Source organism: Frieseomelitta varia, unplaced genomic scaffold (genome assembly GCF_011392965.1).
Source record: "Frieseomelitta varia isolate USP_RPSP 00005682 unplaced genomic scaffold, Fvar_1.2 scaffold_463, whole genome shotgun sequence".
Classification (NCBI taxonomy): Eukaryota; Metazoa; Arthropoda; class Insecta; order Hymenoptera; family Apidae; genus Frieseomelitta; species Frieseomelitta varia.
Genome location: NW_025110216.1, coordinates 50,169 through 70,286, shown reverse-complemented (window position 1 = coordinate 70,286; position 20,118 = coordinate 50,169). Strand labels below are relative to the sequence as shown.

The window sequence follows — 20,118 nt, the reverse complement described above, 5'->3', positions numbered from 1 at the left end:
GTATTTGCAATCGAAAACATGAAAATTAATATTACGATGGAACAATTAATTAAACGGTTTACGATGACACAGTAGTTTGTGTTTTCTGTAAACTACAAATTTTTGCACTTCGCTAACTAGTTGATATATAGCTATATTTTGCGAATTTTTCAATTTAAATTTTTAACGTAATGAACCTGAAGCTCCAGTTGGTCATCGAAGGTTGAATAAATTGTTTGGTAGAGTCATAGTTGAAGAATAATTTTTTATATTTCGCTGATTAAATCAAGGTTCTGATTTAATAAATCTTGGACTAACTTTAGATTTAAACTAAATTTAAATTAAAAAATTAAAAAATTTAAATTAATTTTAAATTTAAATTTAAAAGAACAGAGAAATTGTGTACGAAGAATGATTATTTATATTGCATTGATTAATCGAGATGTATTTTACCAGCTTTTGAATCAAGTTTTTAACGCGATAAACTTGAACTTTTAGTCAATCGATTGGACGGATGATTGCAAAAACAAGTTTCACTGACTAATCGAGCTGTACTTTACAAAGTTTCTAAAGTGAGACTTTGACGAAATGAATTGAGAGATATTGTTGGTCACCTAAGGTTAAACAGGTTATCTTAAAAGAGAAATCGTCTTGTGATGTATGATTTTCATATTTGAATAATTAATTGAGGTATACCCTGCGAAACTTAAGTTTTAAAGACAGGTTGTTAATTATTCATGAGCGAGAATAGAGCCTCGGATATTTCGAAAGAAGGGAAAAGTAACAAGAAACAATGAAGAAATTCGCTTGTTTTTCTTCGTTTTTCGTTTGTTTCGTCACGAATTAATGATGCATTAATTCGTGTCAAAGTCTATGAAAACAGATATGGTCCTTTTGTAATATCAATACACTGTGGTTGTGACCTTATTCTTCAGTGGCTCGCAGCTGGAAAAATTGATAACGAGCCGAAGAAACGCAGAAAAACGGTCAACGAGATAATCCGATAATTGAGGAACGGTATATGAGGTCGCTTTCCAGTGATTTTCTACTCGCGTTTATTGCCCAATAAAACAATGGCCTTTATCATTAATTGAACTATCAAATTTTTATCAATTTTTATCAATAAATGAAAGTACGAATTTAATTAACTCACATTGGCCTAATGCGAGAAGGAAAAATGAAGAAATCAAAATCAGGTTGGCGATTTCCTTTGTACCGATGCGTCGTTCATTATTTCCGTCTCACTTCATGTATCAACTAAGAAAATTGCAATTGACAATGCTGCTGCTCCACCTCTAATCAGGGTTTCATTTTCCATATCCGGTGGCCTGATTTCATTTCTGTTTCATTGAGGAGATTATTGGTTGTATTCTAAAATAACTGGGAATAATAAAGAAACAAAAACGTCAAAGTAGAGAAAATTACATTTCTTCTTCCCACGACAATTATTATGGATAGGCGGTTCCAGAAAAATTAATTTTATTTCTATCATGTTGTTTTGGTTACAGTTTTGATTATTACTATCACATTTAGATGTGCATTAGAAATTGGCTGTGCCAATGTTGAATCTTGAAAAAGTTAGTTTTCCAAGTGATTTCTTATTCGGTATGTATTATTATGATTAACGAAAATTATAGGATTCGTGAGAGAAAATGATACAATTTATTAATAACAACTAATAATTGTAAAACTAGATTTAATTTCTAAACGATGTACACGATGAATTATCACAAATGTATAATGAAGAATATTACTTTGTGCTAGTTCTTCAAGTACCTACATTCGCACCTAGATAATATGTACAGAACTTAGTAGCTCAATTAAAATTTTCGCCTATTACGAAAAACATCGCTGATATCAATTAGTACTTGAACAGCAAACTGTTGAAATATGGCAATGTTGTTTGAGCACTGTGTAATCGCTAATCTAAGAAGAGAGCTCCTGTCGTAAAACATATAAATTCTTAGAAATTTAAAATTTCTCAGAGATTTCTCATTTTAAATTTCTTTAACGCAATTATACAAAAATGACAATACGTACCAATATCGTAATTCTGTATAATTCTGCAAACTCAAATATTATAATTCTATCAGTTTCTCCGATAAATTAAAGAGAGCAAACACAGGCAAACAGAAAGTAACCTTTTAAAATCCTTAGAAATTCAGAATTTTTCAAAAGATTTCTCATCTTAAAAACTAACGCAATTGTACGAAAAATGACAATGCTTACAATCGAACCAAATATTCTAATTCTATCAGATTCTTAGACGTTAAAGAGAGCAAATTCAGTGTATTTTTACGAGTGGTAGTCTCTGTAGCCTCGATAAGCAAGATCCTGTCCAAAAGACACGCTATCCCTGTTATATCCACCTGCATATTCAGCCTGTTCAGGGTAAGGATAACTATTGGAATTTTCCTTGTAATAAGGATAAGCTATACCGCTTTGGCTATAGATCGGCGGATGGTAATTCTGCGTGAGTGGCTTGTACAGCTTGAAAAATCCGATTAAACCAGGTATCACTATCGCTAAGAAACCGAGGAATTTTTTGAAAGATGCCAGGCCCAGAATCAGAGGCAGGAACAAGAGTAGCTTCAATTTGAAGAGCTTCAACACGATGAGCATAGGAATAAGAAGTTTCTTCAATTGGTGACGTGCTACGAAAAGAAGAATAAGATTAATAATAATGCTACGATAAAATATAACATAGAAAAGATAGAAACAACGTATGAAATAGAAATAACAATAATTAAAAATAATACAGAAATATTTCATGTAGAATGCATTGCAGTAGCATATAGAAATCTATATAGAAATATATAAAATAAAGAAATGAAATAGAAAAAATACATAAAAGCTAGGGAAAAAGTAAAATTTTCGTGAGAGATGGACTCACAGAAAAGAGTATCCTTTTTATTCTCAAGAGTGTCAATTTCGTCGGCGATTTCATCCAAAAATCGTGGTGCATACACTTCATTCTCCCCAGTTTCTTCGGAAGGAATATGTAACTCGATGGCCACGGTCTTCACGAATTTTTCCGCTTTCCTCAGAGCGAATTTCATCAGCTGGTCCCATTCAGAGTCGCCAGACCTGAAATTACGCAGGAATCAGTGAAAAGAAATTTCGTATTGTTCTCGGAGGAAGTTATACGAACGAATTCTTGGAATGAATTGTACCTTGCTTCGCTGGAATATTCATACGGTTGACGATTGACTTCCTGCACTATGTCCCTGGACATTCTAACGACCTTTACGTAATCGTTCAGATCGTAGCGAGAGTGATCGAAGAAATCGGAAAAGTAGCTTAAAGCTTGCGACTTGAAACATTCCGCCAGGTCGCCATTCAGACAGCCTTTGTTCGTCTTTGCTATATATGGATCCACGTTTCGTCCTGTGCCTAGACCGATCCAATCGAACAGCCCTTTTCCTTGACGTGTTTTGTTGAAAGCCACCTGCTCCTGTGGCTCTGGCACGTGGTTTTCTAGAGTTATAAATTAGCAAATTAATATTTATGTCAATTGTTAATATTTTGGTTTAATTTCTTTCGACATTAATGTTTATCGACATTTACTTTTATTCAATTCTATTTAATTATTGACACTTTTTTTTATTAACGTTTTAATATAATTTGAATTATAAATTAATGCGATATTGATTGTTTTAATTTAATTCAAACAGTCATTCACAATTTCGATTCAAATAATCATTCATTAATTTAATTCAGATACTGATTTATAATTTTAATTCAAATATGTATCGTCAATTTGTTAGAAAAACGACACAATTGGGCAAAATACTAATTTTGGAATTTTAAATTGAAAGTGGAAAGTGGAAAGTTAGAATATTATTAATTACTCGACTGTTTGATAACAAAAATTATTTCACAATTTAACTAGCCTTCTTTGCATTCTAGTAAATAGCTCGTTTCTAGAAACAATTGTACACCTGTCCCGAAATTGACAATTTTTCATTCACAATTTGAAATGTGCCAGTCATTTAACAAACCGACGATACATGTTTCTCGAAATTATACTCTGAAATATCTTACCGCGCGCCTCGGAGCGTTCACCGGAAGTGCCATCCTCGAAGGTAACCGACAGACAAGGTACCAACAGCGTTGACAATAGCACCAGACCGTGTGTTACCAGCAATTGCACCAGTCGCATGCTTCTCACCTGCAGTCACGTTTCTTTATCGACACGTGTTTCACACGGGACATTCGTCAAACGATACGAAACGTCACACACGCGAGAAATCAAGACGAACAAGCGAATCGTCGACAGGTACCGTAGCGCCATTCGCGTTCTATCAAAACAGCTGTCCCTTTTTTTTTTTTTTTTTTTTAAATTCACGATCAAAGAACAAGTAAGAGAATAACAGCGAATAACGTCGAAGGAAAAATAAACGGCTGATTCTTACCAAGCTCCATCAACCGACTGGATTCAGGAACGACATGATTTCACAATTTAATGGCAAAAAAAAAAGAAGAACGCTGGTCGTGATTCACGAACCGCACTCGAGCGTCTGCCGGAGACCAACTTCGATCGTAACCGCGCGGTAGATATCGAAGTGCCGTTACCTCGGCGGACCAATCCGGAGTCCTGATTCAAAGGAACCGGGTCCGTAACCTTGTATTCCGGTCGCGTGTCCACGACATTCGTAACGCCGATCACGCACTCATTTTTGAATTTTCCAGCCGAATTTCGCACCAAATGTCATTATAATTCGTTAATTCGTAATTTTATTACGACGGTATTTAGAATATTGTGAAAATTTTTGTTGTCTTTGATTGTTAGGAATCAATTTTCGTCGGGACTTGACGAAAACCATGAACCTAACGAATTTTGAAACGATTCAATTTTGAAAGATTCGTGGATCAACGTTACAAACGTGCTAATCTACGTCTTCTTACATTAGTAGTTACTTTCGTAAAACTATTACTAATTACTAGACTACCTCTTGCGCAAGTTAATATTTTTATGAATGCCAATTACTTCCAATGTTTTACACATTTTTGCATGTCGTATGTATAGACTAGAGATGTGCAATTGTTTGTTTTCGTAAAGATAATTAAAATAGCGAAGCTTTTAATAGGTAGAAAATTATTTTTAGCCTATTAAGTGCCTACTTAAAATTATTTTACCTGTTAGATACTTTACTGTTCCATATTACTTACTGTTGCCTGCATTCTTGCCTCTCCAAATTTTTCACAAATTTCAGTTACGTACATTCTACTTCGTAAAAAGAACTCGCAGCTTGATAATCACAGAATTCTCGCAAATTGACAAACCAATACATCAATACTTTGCTCCACCTCTTCAAACCAAATTACCTTCCGCTGATCAAACCGGTAGAAAAATGTTAACCTTATCACGAAGCTACCGTAATCGCCGGTGTTTCGACCGCAGCCGAGAAAATTACACTGCCGCCGGATTATCATTTCAGAAGAAACTAGAGTCGCGAGAGCGAGTCTCACCTTTTCGATGGAAATGCCGAACGAGATCACGGCCAATAACGCCGGAGGACGAACTTGGAGCAATGCGACACGTTTGCTCAGGTCTGGCCATTTCATTTATATGAGAAAGCGTCGTTCATACGGGGTGGAGTGAGAGGAGAAAGATCGTGGGTTGTCGTGGGAGCAGAGGGGAAAAAAAAAAGACAGACGAGTAAAAATCGAAAGTGAAAGTGGTCTCCGGATGTAAGACCGGAACCGAGCGGTTTTGAATAAAGATGGACGAACAAGAGCAACGAGCAACACGGAGTTTCTGGACTTTCCTTCGTAATCCATGATGAAGCTGTGCGTCATCGCTCTGCCTCTTTCGTTTTCTCTCGTGTTTAACGCGTATCCACACCTACGCATCCACGTGTGTGTGTATGCGCGTCTTCTTCGGTTTGATGGTCCTTTCCTGAAACTGTTCCACCACGCAATAGCCTCTTCTAGTTTGTGTCGTAAACGAAGTTTCACTGAAACTCGAATACGTTTTCTGGGTATTAATTGTAATTATGCAACACTGTAGTTTGGGATAGAACATGTTGCGCGAGAGAAAGAGGAAATCTTAGCGCAATTCACAGCGTTTTATTGACGCACTGTACAGAAGAGTTGCGTTGATCCGCATCGGATGAATAAATAGATCCAGTAATGGTGGGCGCGGGCATTCATTCACCTCGCACGACCGATTAATAAATTAACAGCCGCGATTTCTCGCAGCCAATAAATAAATATCTAAGCTCGCGGGAGGGTGGACCACGCCAAGTAGGAATTGAATTGGTATCGTGGCCTCAAGCTCCGCGTCATACAGTCACTCGCTGCTTTATTGAAATTAAAACCGCTAAATCGTGAATCACTGGGTTCCCCGCCAGTGGAAAATCGAGGCGTTCGCGACACCTCGCGATTTTCCACGACGGCTCGATCGAACGTAATCGAGCATCCCTACTACCGTGGCGATCGAACGTTAGTACAGTTCGAAACATCGAATTCCACGGAAACACGCCCATGAAATTATTTCCTGGTAAATTGTGCGTGTCTCTAATCGCGTATAGTTATTTGTCGGACCTACTTCTAGCCACTGTATAAGTCGACTATTACGTAAGTGCGTAACATTCGAACGCCGGTAATGATACACCGGTCTGTCCAGCTATCATGTACCGTTATCACGGTCCACGTAATGATCGTCATTTGTTTCCTTCGTCTGGCCTACGCGCGAAATTATTTTATGTTAAGCGTCTTTGATTCTGTCTTTAATTTGATCGAGTATGTGAGTAAGAATCTGTCGTCGTGTACGGAGGTAACCAGGTGCGGAGATAGTTGACCTTGAGCCTCGGTGAATATGATCTTTTAAATATTCTGAACGGCAACGAATCTGGAAGTATATATATATAAAGAGATCTCGTGCAATGCTGCGTTTAGATTAAACGAACGAGTGCTCGTTTCGTCTCCCAGCTCGATCAAACTCGTGCTCGTTTGCTAAAGTAGCTCCTTAATAGTGATGTGAGTGAAGTAACAGGTGATACGAATCTAATTGACGCAAGATACGAACGAGCATTCGTTCGTTTGGTTCAAACGCATCATAACTAGGCGCTACTGTGACCGCGCGGAGATTTCAACGCCGGACGGAAGCGTTCTTCAAGCTACTCTTTCGTCAGAGTCGGAAATTCGTAAGTCGAAAGTTCTAGCATTCAAATTTGATACAAATTAATCAGAAATCGTTGAAACTCTTTCCAATTTGATTTTCCACGATTACAACTTCGTTTATTCGGAAAAGTAGGATTGATTTGATTTAAAATCTGGCAACTATTAATAATTGTAACAAACAAGTATCGTACTTACGAAGTGTAACAAATAAACTTTTCACAATTTTCAAATTTTTAAATTACACGAGTAGTGTGTAGACTATGAGGAATCAAAACAATCGAGCAATGAGTAATTAAATAGTTGGGTTATGTTACTCATGGATGGTGTAAATAAACGAAGCATGGACAGAAATAATAGAAAAATAAAATCATAATTCAAGTAGATTCGCTAAAGTGCCATTCAGACTATTTTCAGGAACTGCAATTGGCTCAAAGTCTTCGTATACCTGTGCACCAAAGTACAACTAACGACAATCAACGAATCGTCTCACATCCAACTGAATAAAAACACAATATCCTTCGACCGCAATCATTCAGTCCCAGGATTGTATCCTCGCTCCTTTTCTTCTCTCTTACAGCTTCCTCGCATGGACGAGCTTGTCAATGTCCTGATAAGTAGCCAACATCGCCTGATTTTGCCTGAGAGTCTGATCCTGTCGCGCGATCGCGCAACTCGCGTACGCGTCCTCGCACTTCACGCCGTCTTGGCCATCTTTCGCGGCCTTCATGTACCGGAAGAACCTCAGAACGTCGGGATTGTCGCTGCTGGGTCTTCTCAGTTCGTTCAACTCTCTGGACAACTGCGCCGAGACTAAGTTCGAGTATGGCGCGTACCTGGCGGGACTCCTGTACATCGCGCACACCGCGTACTCTCTGCAACCCTCCGTCGTGTGGCCGAGGCGAGAGAACACGGCGTCCAGGCGTGATAACAGGGGAGAGTAGAAAGGATCGTAGTTGGTTAGCAGCAGCGAACTCGTCGGAATCTCGTGGAACACCTGTTGCATTTTCGAGAGAAGTTTTGTCATTTTTGACGAATTTTTTTTACTCGGAATGAAATATTTAGTGAAATTTGCGACAGGCTCGTGATAAGAAACCTAAATAAACAGGGTGAGACATTGATAATTGCGATGCATTAAATATTTGTCGGAAATTTTTGCGATTTCTGCAGAATTTTTCGATTTTTAGACTGAATAAAATATTGGCAATTGCGACAGATTTAGTGAAACTTGTGTCAGCCTCGGGATGTGAGATCTAGACAAAACAGGGTGCAATATATTATATAATTGAAATTTCAAAATTCGTCAAAATCTTGAGATGAGAAATCTACGTAAATGAACACTTGAACGAAAAATTTGAAGATTTATGAAAATCTTGAGAGAAATATGAAAATCTTGAGAGACGAGACAATTCTGAACGAACATTTATATAAATAAGATCTTCGATGGATGTAATAGTAAAACAGTTAACTGATTGACTCAGAAAATTTGTTAGGAATTTAAAGTGATGAATGAAACGTTCGTAATTGGATTAAGAAGGACGAAATCATCGATGCAAATACAATGTTACGACACGTTTTAATCTCTCGAATTGGAAAATCCGTGAAAACGAGAAGTATTACCTTAAAATCTTGCTTCTTAGAAAGCCCGTGTGCAGCAACGTGCCTGGTGTAATAACGATCAGCAACGGCATTCGCGTGTGTAATTTTAGGATCAACGTAGGAGTATCTAGAGGCGATTTCTGGTGTTTTCTGAGACTGCATCATACTTTCGTCGTACATCGCGGAGGCTGGTAACGTTCCTACCGGTTGTCGCGTCAAATAGTCGTCGTTGTACAAGTCGGAGTTATCCTTGAACTCGAAGCTTTCCTCTGGCTGCGCCGTGGTGTGCGTCGATTGCGCAAACGATGAAACTCCTGCAAGAAAAGTTCGGTCAGTAACTCGAGCCACGAAACAAGACAGACAAATAAGTTTATCCACCAGTTATTTTATAATTATTTATTTATTGGTTCATTTAATTTGTGTGTCATCGATCTGGCGATACGAAAAAAAGAATAAGACGAGTGAAAAGAATGAAATTTTTTCATTGAAGCTGTTGTCTTCGAGAAAGACTTGAGAGTGAAAAAATTTTATTCTTTTTCCTTCGACTTATTTTTTTATATAGATTCGTCTCCTTTCCGCTTGTATCACCTGTATATCAGCTACTGATTTAAAGCAAATACAGGTGAGTCGACATTGAAACTAAGTAATATAAATACGTACCTTTGCCGACGATATTACTGATACTTCCGATGATACTTGGGAGGAAAAGCGCTAGTAAGACACTCTTAATGATCTGTACACCAAAAATCAGAGGTAGCAGCAGCTTCTTCAGGCCAAATGCTAGAAAACCAAGTCCGAATCCTGTTAAAAAGGTACTCTTTCCCTGAAAGATGGCTGAAAGCAAAAGTACCAGCAAATTAAAGCACTGCGGTTAGTCCTGTAAGCCATGCTGCAGCCTGCACATCTCTATCTCTTTCTCTCTCTCTCTCTCTCTCTCTCTCTCTCTATCTCTATCTCTCTTTCTCTCTTTCTCTACATTTTTCTCGCTCGCCTTTTCAGTTTTCAGTCGGTTATGGTGGTAGACACGAGGATTTTTCTCTGAAATGTCACTCAACATACATATAAAATACTCAAGTAGCCAAGACAATTTTCAATTAACACAGTTGCGCAACGCTTGCGTTCGCGTCGTGAATGCAGCCGAATTTTTTTATTTTGCCAATCAGCGGTGACCCAGCTAACCGTTGTTTTGTTTCATTTTTTAGTACATTTTAGTGAGAAGCCAATCAGTGAGAAGCGTATGATCGACGCGCGATAATCGTTCGTTCGTTACGTGATTTTTCACCGTTTTCGCTCGAGGTTTGCGTGTACGTGCACCTATCTTCCAAGATTTAAGTTTCATCCAAAAGCAAAAGTATTTGGGTCTTTATTGTAGCACTCCGTCCGGACGAAAACTTGCCTTCCGACTTTGGCCGAAACCTGAATCGAGAATTCGAGGATTCAAGCGTAAAAGTGAAGGGACGGAAAGCAGGTTTCTAGCTTCCGGCAAGTCGAACGTTTACTTTTCTCCTTTGTCGCTTCTTTTATCTCTCGCGAGTCTTATTTCAGGAAAGTCGGCTCGAAAAACTGCGCAAACATGCCTACTTTCTAGACGAAGCTAGCCGTCAGATCCATTCGCAAAACGAATTTTTTTCGCGGACGAGTGTTAGGAACAAATATTTACAGGATATGTTCGCCTTTCATCTCGCACGTATCCCTCGCGCAGAAGTGAACGCGCGTAACCACAATCAAGACCCAGTTCTACCAGCTGAATGGCGTGTTCCACGACTCTCTCGGCGAGCGGGAGGCACAGCGATAAAAGCAATCGGAATCGATCCGAGGCAAACAACAGTCCATGCCAACGTGAAACCATGATGCGCCGAACAAACCGCTTTGCTGGTGCAAACGAAGATTAGGAAAGCGTGACACGAACACGTTACCGTTGGACTCACCGTTGAAGAAGGTTCTAGCTTTTCTATCAGGTATTAAGTCCTGGCTCAGACGTATCTTTATTACGTGTTCCCTTGCGTACCGGCGAACTTTATCGAGTAGCGTCGCGTCCGGCCGGTCGTTACCTTTTTCGTCTTTCCTGGCGACCACATCCTGGTTTCTTACGATCTGCACCGAGTCGGTCACGTTGTACGTGTCGATCCTGGACAATCTGTCGAGCAGGTCAAACAGATCCTTTGTCGTCGTCGTCGTCGTCGTCATCGCCTCGCCGTTCTGACACTCGGTCGACTGCAACGGAGACGCGGTCGCGTTCTCCATTCGCGTCGCCTCGATCTGATACTGCGACTTGTCGTCCGTCTGAATCATCTGGTTAACGTTCGTGTCGAGTTTCGTCGGTTTACCGGAGATGGTGTGCGGATGCTGGTCCAACTCGTCGCTGGTGAAAGAGACCTCGTTCTCGACAGAGTCCGCCAGCGCCGGTCCGTGATGATCGGTCACGTTCAATGCCACCACGTGGTCCTTGACCCCGGAAACCGCCAGCCGGAACCACGCGACCGCCAAGATCAACAGGATCGCGCTGCCTCTCGATCCACCCATGTTCCCCCGACTTGCAACGCGTCTCGCGCAACTATCTCTCTCTCTCTCTCTCTTTCGCCCTCGCTCTCGCTCTCTTGACTAACTTCTCTTATTGCCGAAAGATAACTGCATCTCGGTGCGCGACGCTCGCTCGATGTCCTCTGAAATAATAAAAGCAACGCGATCTCTCGTACAACGGATCTTTGAACCGGGATAAAACGGCATCTACGTGTCAGTCAGATAAATATACTAATTACCGTGAACAAGTTTTTCTTGAAAGTCAGGAAGCTTAATTAATAATCGCGGACTCGCGACCGTTCGTCTCCACCGGTCACGGAACGACCTCTTGTCCGACGCGACACCAGATACACGAGACTGTCTTTCCCTTTCACTGTCGCGACCCGTAAATGACATGAAAGAACTTGATCGGATTAGATGTCGGTGCGCTTGGTGGAGATACCGAGGGACTGTTGGCGAACGCGGCAGATTCGGATTAAGTGTCGTTTGGAATCGTTGCACCGCGGCGACACTGGCGAATGGAACGACGAGGAAAAGGACGTCGAGATCGTGCGCGTCCGTCGACTCGATGCGACTGCCGAGTCTCCGTAGGATCGGCTCGGCTGATCCGATCTGGGTTACCCGGCCATCCGTCTGTCCGTCCCTCTGTCCGTTCCTTTCCACCTTCCTCGCTTCTACGTTCGTTCATTCGTCGATTACGCTCCCGCCGCGATAGCCTCGTCTTTCTCTTTCGCCCTGGCAGACGCTCGCCGTCCTCCGCCGATTCAAATCCGATCAAATTTTAAACGCGGGTCTGTCTAACCAGCGCCGGACCGATTTCACCGGCCGGAATTTCGGCTTACGACGCTCCAGACTTTTCTTTACTCTTCTCCGATCTTCTTGCCGAGCGCGTGTCAAATCTGGCTTTTTATTCCGATTTTTAGTTCCAGTCGCGAGACCGCCATTATACTGTGGACGTTCATGCAAATTGGCGCTTCTATGACTGGTAGACAGAGACCCGTTTCACCTGTTAAATATTGCAACGAGCATCGATGTCTTCTTTTTTCGCAAGAATCCGCTATCCTGTTTTAATAATAAACATAGCGCTGCTACGTAGTAGATAGTACTGTTACAAATGGCTGAATGCCTTTAATGAATGGGGAAACGCTTACTCGTGAATTCAATTAATTGAGCTGTGAAATGATTATGTTCATTTCTCTTGTTATAATACGCCGTGGGTGTAGAATTATTGCCAAATAAGTCAAATTCTGTCGAATTCGGTACAAGAATTTGTTTGAAAATATTGAGTTTTTATTATTACACTCGTGTCAGTTAATTAATTAACACATTCTTCGAATAATTTTCTCATAATCGGTCATAACTTTCGTGAAACTGTACGTGTCAGTCGAAACTCTGTACGATTAATTGGTACACAAAAGCTATTCGAATTTTCGCATTTTCTCGCGAATAACTATAACGATCGATTAAAAGTAGATGCACGGATCGTCGACGGAAAACTTGGAAAAGTTGAAGGTGATGCGTCGATACTCGTCGACAATCACGTCGTCAAACGCAAGGAGAAATCTAATCGGAATCAAGAGACGTCGAAGCGCGGGAAGCTCGCGCAGAAAGCTCGTCGTGGAAAATCACCGGTATTCAACGCATGCGTCCCCACTGTCGTTGCACCATCGACATAAATATTAGCACAGGCAGAGTTTGACATTCAAGTAGGTCGCTAGTCCGGTTTCGACTTTATTTCGCTTACCTATCGAAAAGATAACGCGCGAATAAAACGCCGACTAACGCGAACCGTCTTTCATCCGGAAGCTGGATTTTCCATTCGTGCGTTCAAAGTGGTACTCGTTCGTTACGAGTACGTGAAACGCACGAATGGGAAAAAATCGTGAACGTTAATGACGTTAATCAGGAGAAAAGGGTGTCTCGTGTGCGAGTCCAAACACAGACTGGATACCGAGCACACTTTTACGAACGATTTCACTGTGGCCGCGTCCCGAATTCCCGAACCGTTCGGTTATTCCTTCGGTTTCGATTCCTCGAAATGGTCGATCGTACCCGCGCGTTTCACTCGCAGCCGAGAAAAATTTGATCGCGCGCGTGGATGGAATCTTAATTTCAAAAAAAAAAAATCGTTGGCATCGAGTCGTATTTAGAAAGCAAAATGTGTTTAGAGATTTAGATTAGATTGATATCGAAGCGTTGGCGTGACATTTAGAGAAACGTGGAAGAGTCACTGACAGACTTTTTATTTTCGTCTAGCAGTGTAATTCAGAAATTCATAATCTCGAGATTCCGAGTTAGCGCCTCTCCGATTGTTATTGCGAGATCCTTCGCTGACACACAGCTACGCCCAACCGGTAAAAACGTGTTCGTTCGAGAATACGGGTCACGATGAGACACACTGTTCCCTTTTTTATTTTCAAGAATTTCACGCCTACGTTTGTTGCTCGACGATCGTGATGACTTCTGGTCTCGAGTTCGGGTCGCTTGGAGAAATGAAATGGAGAGAGAAAAAGGATCGACGTGACTTTGCTCGTCTGTGAGGGAAACGAAACAGTAAACCAAATGAAGTAAATGTTTCCATTGCGCAAAGTGATTTCTGTTATCTGTAATAATCGGAGGATTATTCGTTCAAGATGACATGATTTTCATCTCTTTTACTTCCTCGGAATTGGCAATTTAGGTGAGTCATTAACCTCACGAATCGCGAGATCGCGTTGAATCACCAACTAGCGAACGTTTTTTGTACCTTTGGCAAGTGCTGATGAACAATTCGACAATTTTTTGAAACAAATTGCAGTCCTCGAATTAACTTGAGAGAAAATCGCGTTATTGCCGGAAATGTGTTGCAACCTAATTGTACGTTGCAAGAAGCGCGCATCTTCTCAGCCGATGAGGAGCAAAAAGTCGATCGATCTAATCTCAAGAAAAAAATAGGTTCAAAAAATGGGAAAGACTGAACTTGTAAACAAGAAAGATTAACTGGTTTTAGAAAGTGCTTCGCTGCTTCTTCTCTGTCCATCGGATGTCCCCGTACAACTTTACATACGCGCATAAATTTTCCATAAACGCTTCCTTAAAAACGAGGCGAGAGACTTTCCGAAGTGTTACACCATACATTTCATCAAATTCTTCTTCGCAAACAAAATCTGAGAAACCGTTCGTACTATCATATTCTATTCAAAATATCGTTTAAATTTTCGTCCGAAATTAAATTGCGTAAAATTTTGTCATTAAAATTGAAAGATCGATTTACTCGATAGACATGTTACACGAGAAACAATGTCTATATTTTCTCACGTAGTATAAAATTTCGCAATTCGTCGAATTTTTCAATTGTTAGAGGTTAACCAAAAATTGAATATTTTCCTCAAAAGTAGAGGTTTCGATATTTAATATTCTATCCATCTCCTTTTACCACCGATACTGTTTCTCTTTTTTCAGCCGCTTCAATCTACGATTGCTTCAGCTTCCATTCCGTTCCAACTGGCAATTATACCAAGTTCCATTGTCGTTCGTTTCGATTTACAATTCTTCCATCTTCGCTGGCGATACAGTCGAACGCCGGTTCCCCTTTCTACCATTCACTGTAATCTGCATCGGAGACGACGACAATCTACAACGGTCAGTCATCGATTCGCGTATCGGTCGGCACCATCGAAACCGATCCGTGATATATCGAGCATCGGGTGTACGCATCGCGTGGCGTGCCGTTATGTTAATACTCGACGGTTCTAACGTAACGGTCGAGTTATGGCGAGCGCAGGCTGGCGTGTCGGCTGCACGCTGATCGCTGCGGCGCGCTGCCCCGAACGCATCAACCTATCGGCCGGATCATTGTTATTAAACGCGGCGGATGGTTAACTGGTATCGCGTGGAACGATCGGGGCGCGATTCACTCGCCTCCGCGGAACCATCGAACGCGAGGACGACCGCGCCACATCCGCCTCGAACTCGCGTACGTGGCCCTATAACGGTCTCGTCGATCGTGCATGCGTGCATGGGTCAACACGCGCGTGCGGAAGCCGCGCGTCACACGCCGCGCCGTCCAAATCTGTCAGTAGGTCATTCGTGCGCGGGACACCTCTCCTTCGGCCGCCTCTCTTTCGAGTTTCCAATGGTTCGACCTTGACCATCACCTGCGCTCACCGATCGAGGTGGATCGCCCATCTCGGCGACCGGAAGATTCGGAGAATTTTGGTACACTTGTGTCGAACTGTGCGAAACTCCAGGCACCATTGCAGCCTCTTTTAATTATGTACTGTGTTATGTATCCTAATTATGTATTATTGTTGTGTGATGTCATATGTTGATATCATTGTTCGAAGATTTATGTAATTATCTATTTATGCATTTCCTTATGTGATGCAGGAGGAAATTTTATCTTCGTTAAAAAATATTAAACTACAATTGAAAGTTTTCCTTGGTAACTTAACGTCGCTCGACTCCATTTTGAGCCAGGAAATTGACAATTTCGGGAAATTTCGGAGAAACTGAATGTTTGTAAAAGGTCAATTGATTCTATTTCAAAGTGGAGAACAAGTAGAAAGATTTAGATGATCGTGAGGTTATTGAACCTCGACCAATTTTATTTCGAGATGGAGGACGAGTAACTTGGAAAAGGAGGGGGGAACGTTATTTCATTTAGAATAGAATTTGAAATTAGAGACTTGAAATTGACATGGAATCAACGCAGAACCAACGTTCGAAATTTTAAATTTCTAAGGATTGACAAAAGCAGTTGGAGATATTTTTTATTGTCTCTGTTTAAAATTTAAACCACTGATCGAAACTCTAAACAATAATTAAAAGTATACATCTTTGTAGATTGACGAATGACTTTGGATCTGACGTTAAGAAAACAGATCGCATTATTCATGTTGGAAGGAACTGTGAGTGAAATTAGACTGCAGCTGTGAACTTCTGGTGAAACGCTTACTGTTCCGGAGTCAAAAGTCATTGTCATACTAGGACGTATCCTCGTAATTACAGTAATAAACAATGCTGATCTATTCCTCGCTCCATGAATGAAGCCTCTCGTACCCAAATACAATTATTGCGAACGTACGCTATTACGTGCTTCAAGACAGATCTTGTAAAACGTTTCAGCCGATAATTTAAACACCATTCTTGCTCCTCTTTGTAACTTTATTCTATCAAAAAAATTTTTTACATTTTACGTAGTCACCGACGATCGTTGTTCAGTACTACTTAATACATACGTGTCTCGACATTCACGAGCCGACCACAATACTTCAGCCCCGTACTTCAATTCTCGTGCCGGAAGTGGCCGGCGTTGACATCACGCGAGGCGTTGTGTCGTTCGGGAATTCCATCGGATTTACGGTACCCAAGGTATCCACGAACGACGTTCGAGGCTCGCGTGCCACGCAGAGAACGCTCGCAGTGTAAGAAAAGATCGTTGAAACGCTTGTTCGTGACATCGATTTCTGATAGAACGGTGCTCGTTACCAATATCATAACGGTAACGAGCACGTCGTGTGAAAGTTATTTCGCGGCGACGAACGCGCACGATAATCACGAAGCTGAACAAAACCTGTTTGCAATTGTTGTCGCTTGATTAGGACGTTTAGAAACGAAGAAAGGTGATTAGTGAGTCACGAGAAGGAAACCGCAGACACGTGGAGAACGCAGTGGAAAGTTTGCTAAGAAGAAGAAAGCAGAAGGGATACGATCGTCGTTTTTTGGGGTTTGATGCAATGGCAAGTAGTAAGTTGATTGATGATTTCCCGATTGCTTCTTAGCTTCATCCGTAAGGATTGCGGTAGCCCTGGTATCCAAAGTAAACTGGATTCACGTAGTCGCTTCTGTGGGTCCAAGGCTCTTCGTACGCTGAGGAAAAATGAAAAATTTATGTAGAGTTGAAACAATTTTAAATGATTCTCCTCGACTTCAGATATTTTCCTAAATATCTTGAGATATTTAAATAATTTCAGTAATAACAACTTTCCTCGATAAATAATATCCCACGGCAAAGTATTATATTTAAACTGACAAAAAACGCGACTATCAGTCATTATTGCCTGTCACACTCGAGTAACGCTCATGTTTTCCATATTCGTAGAAACACGCGCAATCACTGGAATCACTACCGTCGAGCAGCTTTTAAAATGCTTTGTAGTCGACAATTCCATTCAATTTCAAGAATCATCGAGTGTTATGTAACTGTAGTTGATTGACAACGAGAGAAATATTATATCATCGAGCGCATTGACTCGTCTTGTACACTGAGTATTTTCCGATCGTCATGCTCCCGCGGCCTCTCAAATTCAATCATAGATGCGTTGCATCAAAAGATCTCTATGATCGCCTCTCGGTAATCGTTGTAATTTTTATCGTTCCGAAATAACGAAGCGTGACACAGAGAGAACGTGATCGTTGTTCTAGTTCATTTACCAGTTGGATAATCAACGGGTGCTTCGGCAGCTGTGCCCCACATGTTGTAAGGATAGCCCTGCTGATGGTGGGGTTGCGGGACCTTGCAAATTTTCAAACGTGTCACAAGCGACGGGATGATTATCGATGCAAGCACTAATAGCTTCTTGATGAAATGAACACTCAGGAAGATGGGTAGAAGCAGTAGCTTCAGCTTCAGTAGATTTATCAGGATCAGAATGGGAACGATTACAGACTTCTTCTTCTTGAACAGTCTCCAGTCATCTGAGCAGAACCAACCGATATTTCGATATCGAAGCTTAAGAAGTGAGAAATTTATTGTACACTTTGCATCATCTTAGAATTTGACTTATTTATAATACAAAGAACTAATTTGTAATATTTCGCTTATATAATGGGGGTATCCGTTTTTTGATACTGTAGAAAATTTTATTTTTTTTTTTTTAATTATTGTCACGAGATGTTAATGAACATCTAGCGACGCAATGTTTAATTGAAAAAGGGACATTACTTATGCGCACCTCTGGTATTTTATCAAAAATTATTCGAATCTCTAAAAATGTGTGATTTACAAAGTTTCTATGAGAATCACAGATCGATCATTTTCACTGTCTTGATAATTTTAGCGTTAAAAATTTAACAGCCTCAATTTTTCAAAAAAACTTAAATCAATTCACCACGGTGTAATTACCTTCTTTTCTGCTCTGCAGTTGAGCGAATTCGTCCTCGTCCACGATGATAGGCGCGCTGCCAAAACTCCTGGCGGAAATCGAGTTGTCGACCGTGTAAACCAAAGCTCGTTTCGTTAGCAGATCATCCACTGCGTCCCTAGCGAAGTTCAAGGCCTCGATCACGTCGGTCTTGAACACGCGAGACTGCGGTAACTTCGGGAGTATCGACGGCCCAGGCATAGATGGAATTCTCACAATTCGAAGGGGGCCAAAGTTGAATTCCTAACGAAAGTAATTGAATAATTACATTGTTTCATTGTCGTAACAACCTGTTGATTTGACGGTATTTTGTATTACGAAACGCGAAAGTGTGTGTGTGTGTGTGTGTTGTAAATTAATCGCACATATAGACCACGACAGCACGGTTCGATTGTCGAACAGCGTTAATTAAAAAGTAAAAGCTGAAGAAAGTAGCGTGGGTATACAGAATACGCGTCGATACTCTCGCCGCTGCACGAACGTGAATGATAATAATAGTTCGCAGCGAGATCGTTACGGGTTTCGATTCAATTACACGCTGCTTCCACTAATTTCCCCCTCGAAAAGTGTCTTTGCTCGTTGCAACAAAGCGCCTTGTGGAAAAGATTGTTTCATCTGGACATCTTATTTCTAAGTAACGAGTACAATGCGGGTTTAACAGCGCGGACATCTATGATTTAGAACTGGAGCATGAAATTTCTCGGAATCTGATCGTACATTCGGACTTATATTTGCCATTTAACCCTCGCGTAGCCGACACCGGGTCACCGTTGATCCAGGACTTGAGCGTAGCGAAGAAGCAAAATATTTCAAAGACAGATATTTCTGGAAACTTTGGCTGAAGAATTACATAAAAATAATATAAACATTATTAGGTAACATCCTGTATCAAAAAAGTTAGTATATGCAAAGCAAGTATAGCAAAAATTCAGCTATGGGTCAAAAGTTACCGGGTATCTGCTCGCCGCGTCGCTCATTTAAGCCGGCTATCCGAGGGTTAATAAGAAACTGAACGAAATAAAGATGACTGTACATCGCTTATATCGTACCTTTTCGTTTACAACGTCACGAAGCCATCTGACAATCCTGTACTTGCCGCAAGTAATGAAATCCTTGCGCAGGCTGCAGTCCACTCGACATCTCTCGACGAACGTACTTGTCGAGTTGTTCAAGGTCAGCGCGAACGTGTCTCTCGAGAACCAGTAAAATATCACCAACAAACCGAAACCAATTTTCTCGAACCAATTCAACTTCCAACTACCCTTCAGACACTTCATGATCCCAATGAATAAGGATCCAAAGATCGAGAACACTGGACACAACGATTTTTTTCTATCACGAGTTTGCGCGAGATCCTTTCATTCCCGTAACGCTAAACCTTTCTTTAAAAGTAATGAGAAGAAGAGACGAACGATGCCATGTGAACAACCACACCTCGTTTATGCAAATAGCAAAGGCGAGATTAAGTCCACGGTCTCTCTGACAGTGGTTAGAAGGTGTCTTGACCATTTATACGTGGTGCATTTAGGTCAGTGGGGGTACCGGTCCATGGCTTAGATAATCTTGCATAGAGACTGGATCTTGATTCCCCGCGATGCAACGGTTAGTTCGAGAAGACTAACCATCACGTCAGATCAGTCGTCGCTGCCTTGTGATTTAATTTCAAGAGTGCGAAGAATTGGAAAAGGGGTACATTACATGAATCCCTGAGTTGGCAAATGAATTAAGTCTCCTCTCTTAATGTTGTGAAAATTGGACTTTCAATGTAATA

General features: G+C 41.0%; 3 protein-coding genes across 9 annotated transcripts; all 3 read right to left on the bottom strand.

The window, feature by feature from the left end:
• Positions 1–1,658: 1,658 nt before the first annotated feature.
• Positions 1,659–5,978, bottom strand: LOC122532674. 4 transcript variants are annotated; one of them, XM_043661660.1, is made up of 5 exons: positions 5,452–5,978; positions 4,024–4,150; positions 3,153–3,456; positions 2,873–3,066; positions 1,659–2,633 (listed from the first exon to the last, which is right to left on the bottom strand). In XM_043661660.1, the coding sequence occupies exons 1-5, from the start codon at positions 5,545–5,547 to the stop codon at positions 2,275–2,277; spliced, it is 1,080 nt and encodes a 359-aa protein (XP_043517595.1). In that variant the 5' UTR covers positions 5,548–5,978; the 3' UTR covers positions 1,659–2,274. The 4 variants fall into 4 exon arrangements, with proteins under 4 accessions (XP_043517595.1, XP_043517598.1, XP_043517597.1 ...); XM_043661663.1 differs by lacking the exon at positions 5,452–5,978 and adding an exon at positions 4,395–4,526 and having other exon boundaries at positions 4,024–4,298; XM_043661662.1 differs by lacking the exon at positions 5,452–5,978 and adding an exon at positions 4,395–4,526 and having other exon boundaries at positions 4,024–4,292.
• A 53-nt stretch (positions 5,979–6,031) lies between these two features.
• On the bottom strand, positions 6,032–11,816 carry LOC122532673. Of its 4 annotated transcripts, none has more exons than XM_043661655.1 (5): positions 11,463–11,816; positions 10,632–11,366; positions 9,364–9,537; positions 8,725–9,017; positions 6,032–8,101 (listed from the first exon to the last, which is right to left on the bottom strand). In XM_043661655.1, exons 2-5 carry the CDS (start codon positions 11,224–11,226, stop codon positions 7,679–7,681), a joined length of 1,485 nt encoding a protein of 494 aa, XP_043517590.1. In that variant the 5' UTR covers positions 11,227–11,366; positions 11,463–11,816; the 3' UTR covers positions 6,032–7,678. The 4 variants fall into 4 exon arrangements, with proteins under 4 accessions (XP_043517590.1, XP_043517591.1, XP_043517592.1 ...); XM_043661656.1 differs by having other exon boundaries at positions 9,364–9,483; XM_043661657.1 differs by having other exon boundaries at positions 10,755–11,366.
• A 4,969-nt stretch (positions 11,817–16,785) lies between these two features.
• LOC122532671 lies at positions 16,786–20,074 on the bottom strand. The gene is made up of 4 exons (XM_043661653.1): positions 19,397–20,074; positions 18,329–18,590; positions 17,638–17,901; positions 16,786–17,073 (listed from the first exon to the last, which is right to left on the bottom strand). Exons 1-4 carry the CDS (start codon positions 19,622–19,624, stop codon positions 16,988–16,990), a joined length of 840 nt encoding a protein of 279 aa, XP_043517588.1. The 5' UTR covers positions 19,625–20,074; the 3' UTR covers positions 16,786–16,987.
• Between the last annotated feature and the right edge of the window lie 44 nt (positions 20,075–20,118).

Coding starts and splice junctions, on each gene's coding strand:
- LOC122532673 (XM_043661655.1), bottom strand. CDS start 11,226: ATGGGTGGATCGAGAGGCAGCGCGATCCTGTTGATCTTGGCGGTCGCG. Junction 9,018..9,363: donor CAGTAATATCGTCGGCAAAG/GTACGTATTTAT, acceptor CTTTTCTTGCAG/GAGTTTCATCGTTTGCGCAA. Junction 8,102..8,724: donor CTAAGAAGCAAGATTTTAAG/GTAATACTTCTC, acceptor AAAATGCAACAG/GTGTTCCACGAGATTCCGAC.
- LOC122532671 (XM_043661653.1), bottom strand. CDS start 19,624: ATGAAGTGTCTGAAGGGTAGTTGGAAGTTGAATTGGTTCGAGAAAATT. Junction 18,591..19,396: donor GTGACGTTGTAAACGAAAAG/GTACGATATAAG, acceptor TACTTTCGTTAG/GAATTCAACTTTGGCCCCCT. Junction 17,074..17,637: donor ACCCGTTGATTATCCAACTG/GTAAATGAACTA, acceptor ATTTTTCCTCAG/CGTACGAAGAGCCTTGGACC.
- LOC122532674 (XM_043661660.1), bottom strand. CDS start 5,547: ATGAAATGGCCAGACCTGAGCAAACGTGTCGCATTGCTCCAAGTTCGT. Junction 3,067..3,152: donor GAATATTCCAGCGAAGCAAG/GTACAATTCATT, acceptor GCGTAATTTCAG/GTCTGGCGACTCTGAATGGG. Junction 2,634..2,872: donor TAAAAAGGATACTCTTTTCT/GTGAGTCCATCT, acceptor TTCTTTTCGTAG/CACGTCACCAATTGAAGAAA.